At 37.9% G+C, this 9,934-nt stretch overlaps 1 protein-coding gene across 1 annotated transcript in view; it reads right to left on the reverse strand.

Annotated features, from left to right (window-relative positions):
* Window positions 1-1,688: 1,688 nt before the first annotated feature.
* The window catches only part of LOC107748518 (E3 ubiquitin-protein ligase RNF216-like), a gene marked incomplete at its 3' end in the record, with an annotated part of 18,878 nt that continues 10,632 nt past the window's right edge, over window positions 1,689-9,934 (reverse strand). The window contains exons 3-13 of the mRNA XM_016563370.1: window positions 7,956-8,546; window positions 6,944-7,020; window positions 6,742-6,844; window positions 6,462-6,623; window positions 4,325-4,439; window positions 3,979-4,115; window positions 3,789-3,839; window positions 3,393-3,530; window positions 2,263-2,411; window positions 1,868-1,946; window positions 1,689-1,775 (exon numbers count right to left, since the gene is read on the reverse strand). Of these exons, the coding sequence (XP_016418856.1) occupies window positions 1,689-1,775; window positions 1,868-1,946; window positions 2,263-2,411; window positions 3,393-3,530; window positions 3,789-3,839; window positions 3,979-4,115; window positions 4,325-4,439; window positions 6,462-6,623; window positions 6,742-6,844; window positions 6,944-7,020; window positions 7,956-8,546 (1,689 nt within the window). The remainder of the gene's footprint in view (window positions 1,776-1,867; window positions 1,947-2,262; window positions 2,412-3,392; window positions 3,531-3,788; window positions 3,840-3,978; window positions 4,116-4,324; window positions 4,440-6,461; window positions 6,624-6,741; window positions 6,845-6,943; window positions 7,021-7,955; window positions 8,547-9,934) is intronic.

The raw sequence follows: 9,934 nt of genomic DNA on the forward strand, positions 1-9,934 counted from the left end.
TAAACCTACCTAAGGGGACACCCCCTGTCTCAAATATACACTTTTGACCAATATTTTTTCATGACTTCTAATAATCATCTTATATCAACTAAATGCTATTTTTCCTGTGATGGCAAAGCTTATTTTTTTATGTTCAGCATCATTACTCCAGTCTTCAGTATCACACGTTCCTTCAGAAATCATTCTAATATGCTGATTTGCTGCTCAAAACACATTTATTATTATTATTATCAAGGCTGAAAACTACTTAATATTTTTGTGGAAACCATGATACAATTTTTTTTTGACATATTTTGATTAAAAAGTTCAAAAGAACAGCATTTAGTTTTTTTTAGCTTCCTAAATCTTTTGTAATATTATTAATATCTTTACTGCTACTTTTGTAAAATTTAATGCACAAGTATTATTTCTTTGCTAGTTTTAAAGCATCACGTTGTTATATTTACCCAAATGGGAAAGTTTTGCCTCACGCTTTAGCAGTGGTTCTTAACAAGGGAGCTGGGGACCATTTTACATGACTTTACCATGACTTAAGATTTTAGTAAGTTTAGTGACTTTTCCAGAACACTAAAAAAATCCCTAATATTTCCAGATTTTCCATGACAAAGGAAACCCTGGAACAATGCTGACCATTCTCAGGGTTGACACTTTTTATGTTCCATGAAACTTGAATTTATTAAACGGATAGTTCCGGTCCTTGATTCTGATTGGCTGAGCCGTGTTCGAAGCTGTTGTAAATTACACTACAAACATACACCTTTGTTTACTTCTGTGTGTTGCTCGGCAACCACTTTGTTGCAGCCACAACGGTTTCTGAGGAACTACATTGTTTGGTGGAAGAATACTGTTTTTATTAATATCATTACACGTTTATTTTATCTGTTTTATTCTGTGAAACCTTACTACGTATATGGAATAACCGTTTTATAAAAGCAATAAGCCCAGTGAAGCCGTGGTTTACAGTGAATTTATAACAGCTAAGGGGGTTTTAGGCACTCCTCTTCGGGTCGTGCCTAACAACGCCCCTTAGCTGTTATAAATTCACTGTAACCACGGCTTCTTGGGGCTTATTGCTTTAATAAATACAACTAGAAAAACTAGAACACACCCAAAAATTTAGTGATAAACAGCAACATTTAGCATATTAATTTACTATTACACACTATTTACTAAACACAGACCAGTGAATAATTTTTCAGTTGTTGTAAAAAGAAGGTTATTACTGGAAAAGTTTATCATTTTAAAAACAGCTAAGCTACTATGACACTACTGAAAAATATAGTTACGCTAGTATCTCCTTTCAGCAGCCACTTGCAACAAACACTTGATACAATTCAGTCTGTTTTCCGAAACCTTGCTTCTCAAGAGCACAACAGGTTGTGATTTGTGATTCATATCCCAAAGGTATAAGCCTCATTTTCCCTGTTATCATTTCCAAAACATCATGAGGCAGTGATATCCCGGAATACTGATTCATCTAGTTCTGCTGAACTTCCCTGACCCTGGTTAAGCTCTGTTTAGGGTTCGGAGTGCTGAATATTTATAGCAAGACAAGATGAATTGCTGTCTCTGTTCTTGCCCTGACCTGACTGATACCAGCAAAGCAAACCCTGCCAATGAAAAAATACCATTAGTTTCACATACTCTAGCATGGTTCATTATGGGGCCTCAGACTGCAAACCACATACTCTGCTGACCTTTTCCACGGGCCTATGGCGCCACCAAGTGACCACTGTGGGGCTCAGAGATACAGAGGTGGACAGAGGAAGAGACAACTGATCCAGAACATGATAGTACTTTCATAAAGAGATCACTGCAACGATTGAATTACACATACACACTAGTGTATCCAGGCAAACGGACTAACCTTTCTGCAGCGTGGGTTTGGGCAACTGAACAGAGAAATGTCTTTATCCAACAGTGCTGGGAAGTTACAAAATGGACACCTTGAAAAGAAAGTGAGGAAAAATAGTGTTGTTAGGATTTATAATGATGAATCATTTTAATCTCAAGTTTGTATAATTTTAAATTTTTTGAATTCTGTTTCTCTATCGCATGGCTTTCGAAAAGTTGAAATATAAAGCACTATATGGACTACTTGATGTGGATTACTTTTTTGCCTTTTTGGAGCTTGACAGTTCCAGCTATAATTAACTTTCCTTGTATGGAAATGAGCAGTTTGGACATTCGTCAAAATATCTCTTACTTTGTTCCACAGATAAAGAAAAGTAATATAGCTGTCTATCAACACGTTTAACTAACCTGACCAGTTCATCAGCACAGGTGGCTGCTACGGCCTCCTCTGCCTGTCTCTCGTAATATTTGCACAGAATGTTTTCAGGTAAAACCTTCTCCAGCTCACTGGTAGGGAAGGAACAGGTGCAGCTCCCATCCATACAACTCAACTCCGACTGCAAACAAACACAAAGAACCCTTGTTAATACCAAAGTACACTGTAACTGTAAAATTCAACGAGTGCTTGCATTGAGAACCTACACTACTGCTAAAAGGTTTGGGGTCAGTAAGATGCCTTTTTTTAAATGATGCATTAAGTTGATCAAAAGTGACAGTAAAGACATTCAGAATGCTACAAAAAAAATATATTTTAAATCAATTCTGTTCTTTTCTATTCATCAAAGAATCTGGAAAAAAAAAGTATCACGGTTTCCCCCAAAATATTAAGTGTTTTCAACACTGATTATAATAAATAATGTTTCTTGAGCAGCAAATCATCATATTAGAATGATTTCTGAAGGATCATGTGGCACTGAAGACTGGAGGAATGATGCTGAATATTTAGCTTTGCTATCACAGGAATAAACTACATTTTAAATAACATTACAATAGAAAATGTTCAAATGAAATAGTTTTTACAGTAAAACTTTTTTCCCGTTTTTACTGTATTTATGATCCAATAAATGCAATCTTGGTGAGCATTTCTTTCAAAAACACTTACCGACCACACACTTTTGAGTGGTAGTGGATGTGTCTAAACACGCTGTATGAATTTCACTCCATTAGACATAAAATATGAAACACCTGCAAACCAATGATGCCAGAGCTTTTCTGAGAACTTGTCGTATCCCATTTTTTGTGCAATAATCAAGGTGAATATAAACAGTATATCTTTTGTTTATGATTATAAGAATGGAAATGAAACTCAGATGGGAGACAAATTGGGAAGCACCTAAAAAGCACAGGGCAAAATGAAACCAAAACACACAGGAATTTTTAAAACATGAGAACAAAACATGAACACTGTGCACAATGCCTGAAAACATAATTTAGATAAACATAATAATGGTCATGACCGCACACACAGTTTCAAGTAATACAGTTCAAAAGTCATAAAGGTAATCTCAGAGACTGAACAGTCTGAACAGATGACTTACCCGTCCCGAGCCGAACACTGCCTCCTGGGCGTATTTCACCAGACACTCCTTGCAGAACAAATGGCCATCTGTACACTGGGTCATCTCCTCAAAGGCAAACTCCCCACAGCAGCAGCCACACTCAATCAACTGGCCGTCCTGAGAGCACAGGTCAAAAATGTCACATGCTTTCAACACAAAGTTCAGTATTATAATCTACAACACATTACAAGGCTGAGCGAGGTCCCTCTATTCTGATTTTAGAGCTGGAACTGTCTGTTTTACACAATAATTTACAACTGTGGAAAGGGACAAAATAACTTTCACACTCTTATACTTATACACACACTTATGATGTGGATTGACATGTTCTTTACAAGAGCATTTAAAGTACATAAACTGGCTCTTCACACCCACCTTTTGATACTGCTCCTCATTCACTTGCAAAGCCAACAGGAAATCTTCATGCTGAAAGTGGGAGAAAAACCCTCCTAATTATTTCAACAATTAACACCCCGTCAGCTCATTTCACCACAAGCCTATTTCTTTGGGTTATTTCAGGAGGAACCATTAGAAATAAATGGAAGAAGTGAGCCGTGTAAAGTACCTCAGCCATTTCCTTGGCTTTCTGCTCGTAGAACTGCAGCTCTTTCACGAGCGACGGCTCCATTGTAGTCTCGTTACCGCGGCTCCATCTACGATTCTTCTCCAGAAAGTACATCTTTCTCTCCAGTTTTAAAGAACCTGAGATGAACGAGACGCAATGAGCATTTCACTGTTTACCTGGTTTTATTTTGCGTTCAAAGAAAGAATCATATTATTGCTCTTTTGTTGGTTTTGATTGCTTCTATTGTCCTCATTTGTAAGTCGCTTTGGATAAAAGCGTCTGCTAAATGACTAAATGTAATGTAAATGTAAAAAGCATACAAAAAACAAAAGGCATATGTACTCACCCTGCTCAAACTTGAAGTCTATGAACGCACGCTCATTTGGCTCTCTCCTTCTCTTCTTCTTCCCTGAGGGGTCAGTAGAGTTCTCTTGCCACTTCTTGAGGGCTTCGAATAAGGCCTTGAAAGGTTACCAGAAAGATTAACGCCATACAAATGACTAGTGGTCATACAATATGGGACTGTCAATAGCTGATGCCAATATCTGGAGAGTGACATTTGCAGTTGCTCTGTGAAATTTTTCAGGTGAAAAAGTCAGACTGAATTAGGGCTGAACGATTTTGGAAAATAATCTAATTGCGATTTTTTTTACCAATATTGCGATTGAATATGCAATTATTTTTTAAAAGCTCTTTATGTTCTGTATTATTCAACAAAGACAAGCTATAAATCATTGTATAGTGTGACCAACACAATATTAGATAGATTAAACATAAATGTTCTTTTCTGTAGGCCAGGCCTATATGTTACGATGAAATTAGGTGATGCATGAATTTGAATGGAACACAATATGAAAGATACTAAAGTAATGACAATGAAATACATGTCCAAAGCTATGCTGCCAACTAGCAAACCAAGCAACCCTAAACAACTGCTTTCAAATGGCCTCCATTATGGCGACGCGTACACGCACAGCAGCTTGGCACTTTCCAAGTAGCAGCAGTCTATTGTTTTTTTATTTATTAGGTCTACTCGTGTTGTTGTATGTGGAACCCTGCTGTCGTTTTCATTTTTTTCATTGAAGATTTGTTCTTTTAATGTTTGTTGGAATTGCTGTTTTTATATTTACATTTACATTTAATCATTTAGCAGATGCTTTTATCCAAAGCGACTTACAAATGAGAACAATAGAAGCAATCAGACCAACGAGAGAACAACAGTATACAAGTGCCATGACAAGTCTCAGTTAGTCTAGCACAGTACACGTAGCTAGGGTTTTTCTTTTTTTTTAAATAATACAATGGAATAGAACAGAACAGAATAAAAAGACAGAATAGCTGCTTATATGCTGCAAACTGGACTGTGTCATAGAGAATTTCGTTGTAACCCTGTGTAAGAAACTATAGTATGCCCCGACCCAGATTCCACTCCACAATAGATGTTTGTTCATGCCCATTTCCCAAAACGGCTTAATTATTATAGAGAAGATGAAAGTCAACAGTTATGTTGTTTCTGCACCATTTGGGATGATCACATACTGAGCAAATGGTGACCAATTGTAGAATGAGAGCGGGTGTGGGACACCGAGAACCATCCCAGACAATTAGGCATCAGAACTTCATTAACACTCAGAGCACAGCTGTTACGACAGGAGGAACTTCTTTTACATTAAGGGTAGTAGAGTGTAAGTGTATAAAAGGTTTGAGCTTAGGATGTTCGGGGTTCATTCTGACTCTGTTGAGCCCAAGGTACTACATGTAGTTTGTCACTGCTATGCTGCAATAAGCATCTTCATCAAGAACTTCTATCATCATAACTTTTTCTTACATCTGCTACGATGACAATAAATTAATAAGTCTAAATAAGTCTCTTTTTTATGGATTTCAAACATTGAAGTATAATGTTATACAAATCCCGCTGAGAACAGGCACCTCGTCCATCAGTTTTGGTTTGCAGGCAAGTTACGAACCTCCGCCCACACAGAGGTCACTGTCAAGCCCGGGAGGCTCGCTATTGGTCAGCACTGCGCACCTGTGTGTCACCAAAATTAAACCTGACACAATTTCTCTGCCACTTGAAGTTTATCAGGCAAAACCGTTCACTGCACCCCTTTCGCTCCCAAAATTTTGCCGAGCAACAGTAAACGTGGCTGCAACTTTACACTAAATAGTTGAAAAACAGCCAGTTTACTGTGAATGTTTCTGTTATTTACAAAATGTAATAAATCACTTCAATATTAAGTGTATTCATCTTGCACTGCAGATGATTTAGTTAATCACAGTCATTTAAATGTAGCACACACAAAATCAAAGCCCTAAAAGAGACTATTAATCGTCATAATCGCAGTTACTTCTTAAACAATTAAACGCCAGCCAAAATTTCTATAACAAGTGTGACAGCCCTAGTTGAAATCAAATCAATGTTTAGATCACTCACAATTTTCCTTAAAGTACACACAATGAAAACAGAGAATATTTTTCACCTTTCGGGTGATTGCATAGTGTCCTTTGAGGCAATTCAGGGCCCATTTGATATCCTGACAGCTCAACATTCTGAAGTCACCCATCAGCATGTCTGCAGCTTGAATGACGACCTCTGGGCCAACAGTCTTTAGTTTGAAATAATCAAAAAAAAATTCACTTTCCTGCGTAACAGAGAAAAGTAAGTAAATTATACCACATTAGTTAGATGTTTATGTTTAATACATTCATAGTAACAACACCACATATAAACTACGGATCGGATGAAAATATTGTGCAAACCTGCGTCTCAGAATCATTCGCCTCGAGGAGAACACTGCTTTGTGTCAAAACGGAGTTCGCTTTTTTCGGATAATCAGGGTTTTCCAACAATAGATTGCATATTCTGTGATAAAAAAAACAAACAATGTCTCACAAAAAAATAAATCACATGTAAACAAAATACGTCTGATCAAGAAATGAGCAGAAAAAGGTTTGTGCTTACACATTTAAATCTTTCAGTTCACCTCTCTCTATCAATTCTGCTACATATGCGTCCTGCACATCGGGGAAAAGGTCCATCTGAAAATGTCGAAACAAATCAAAATACATCCCACCTTTGAAATACAATATGCACACTCGGATCCATTAAAGGGTAGTTCACCCCAAAATGAAAATTCTGTCATTATTTACTCAGCCTCTTGTTGTTCCAAATCCATAAGACCTTTGTTCATCTTCGGAACACAAATTAAGATGTTTTTGATGAAATCCGAGAGCTCTCTGACCCTCTGTAGACAGAAACGCAATGTTCCCAGGTCCAGAAACGTAGCAAGGGCATCGGTAAAACAGTCCATGTGACATCAGGGGTTCAACTACAATTTTGCAATGCTACAAGAATACTTTTTGTGCACAAAGAAAACAAAAATAACAATTTATTCAACAATTCTTCTCCGCCGAGTTACCATCTTCTGCCATTTTGGAGAGTACCCCACAATGTAATCATCGCTGTTTATGTTCGGGGGGAAAGAGCACGCATGAACATAATTGCCGTTGTTTGCGCTTAGGGGAAAGCGTGCGGGTGTGTTGTGATACTCTCCAAACCGTTGTTTGCGCTTAGGGGAAAGCGTGCGTGTGTGTTGTGATACTCTCCAAAATGGTGGAAGACGGTAACTCGGGGGAGAAGAATCGTTGAAAAAAGTCGTTATTTTAGTTTTCTTTGTGCACAAGAAAAGTATTTTCGTAGCTTCGCAAAAGTGAAGTTGAGCCACTGATATCACATGGACCATTTTACCGATGTCCTTACTACGTTTCTGGAGCTGGGAACATTACAGTTGCGTTGATGTCGATGGGAGGGTCAGAGAGCGCTCGGATTTCATCAAAAATATCTTAATTCATGTTCTGAAGATGAACAAAGGTCTTACCGGTTTGAAACGACATGAGGGTGAGTAATTAATGACAGAATTTTAATTTTGGGGTGAACTAACCCTTTAACACGAGGAGCTAATCAGAAGACTCACCACCCTCTTCACCAGCATATCAAGGGTCGTCCGGTCAGGGGTCTGCTGTATGACGGGCTCTCTGGGCGCTGAAGGTCCAGGTCTCTCATTGTCAGCAGGTGCAGGGAAACGTGCAGGAGAGAGAGGGGCCGCCGGCTGCTCGTCTCGTCTGACCTCTACTAGCACAGTCTCCTGTGGCGTCCGAGGCCTTTTTGTGGTCCTTTCAGTTCTCGGCCAGACGACCACTTCAATTTTGTTGCCCAAGTCTGACTGACCTGATTCAGTGGTGGGTGGAGCTGAGAAAACAGAATTGGCCTGATTCACTGAGTGTGCACTGAATGAAGGGTCCTTGGGAAGGGGCAGTGAGTCCTTAACAGGCATTGGAGGTCTGTGCAAGGCATTTTCTCTAGATGTCGAGGGTACAGCATTCTGGTCTGTGGTTAAGACACCTATGGCTTGGTTTCCTAATGTAGGATGTGCAGTGACTACAGAAGGATGATGAGCGTGTGCGCTGGTAGGATGTCTGTTGGATCCAGATGCCTGGCTTGGGAAGGTGCTCGCACCCCACTTAGCAGCAGGTCGGATCAGCTCACGAAGAGGTGAGGGCTGTGGCTGCCAGATGGAAAGAGAGTGTATGATTAATATTTGAACAGGAACTGCTCATCACGTTTTAGTGCAGTAATTACACATACATTTTCTGGAAATCAGAAATTTAAGCACTGAGCAAATTATAATTTCTCTCAACTCAATTTCTCTGTAGTTGTCATTTTTCTTGAGGAAAAAAAAAGTTTTTTTATGGCCAAAACAAAAACAGTGCTGCTAAAAAGTATTTAGACATTTAAGGAACAATTAAAAATCATTAGACAGTAGACTTCATGAGATATTAAATGGTTACATGCGCAGTTACCTACTACACCAGTGTTATTTTAGTATCATTTAGTTTTTATTAGTAACGGTAAAAACATTTTTTTATTAATAAATACATTTACATATTTTATATTTACAAATTTAACTAAATTAAAATGAAAAATGTTGACTTGGCAACTAGTTGAAATTAAAAGTTTTTTATATTTTGTATTTAATTTATATTTTTAATCAAGTAATTTAGCTTTAGTTAACTTAACCCTGTTGCCTAGAAAATAACACAAGGCAGTTTGATGCTAAATTGAAACTCTCGTGAACGTGTGTCAAAGACTGACATGGAAGAGAAGAAATTGTAGTTATTTTTGTTCAAAGTATTCTCATAGCTTCATACAATTACGGTTGAACCACTGATGTCATATGGACTATTTTAATGATGTCCTTACTACCTTTCTGGGCCTTGAACGTGGTAGTTTCGTTGCTGTCTGCAGGGTCAGAAAGCTCTCAAATTTCATCAAAAATATCTTAATTTGTGGTCCTGAGGTCTTATAGGTTTGGAATGACATGAGGGTGAGTAATTAATGACTGAATCAGGGGTTAAAGCAAAAATAAAATCCTGAGCCTGAACTTTTTTCCGGGGCTTGGGGGTTGCGGGGGCGGACACATACACAGGGTTATTTGGCAAACAAAAAAAGAAAATGATTTTCCTTGAAACTAATTAGTAACGTATCTGCCATAAGCCCTTGACAGGCTCAGACTACAGATTATGGTGGGATATTTGAAACAGCAATACCAAGAAAGGTTACTCACTACAATATGGTGCAAACACATGTAACATTTAGGATGATTTTCACATCAAGTTTTGCTGGTTAGCTTTGTCCTTGACAGGGTACAAGATGATCTACAAACTAAAACATGAAATTTCTGAAATTGTTTTGTTTTCAAAAGAAATAATGGTAAATTAAATACTAGGAAATTAATATATAATAGGAAATATAAAAAGACAGTTTACTACAGAAAACTACAGTTCAGTTCAATTAACAACAACAAAAACATTAAAATGGTCCAAGAACTGGTAACTTAAACAGGGTTTATACAGATACTGCAAAATAAGATTCCAGGACTTTCAAGGACTTTTT

This window comes from Sinocyclocheilus rhinocerous, unplaced genomic scaffold (genome assembly GCF_001515625.1).
Source record: "Sinocyclocheilus rhinocerous isolate Xijiao unplaced genomic scaffold, SAMN03320098_v1.1 scaffold3266, whole genome shotgun sequence".
Lineage (NCBI taxonomy): Eukaryota > Metazoa > Chordata > Actinopteri > Cypriniformes > Cyprinidae > Sinocyclocheilus > Sinocyclocheilus rhinocerous.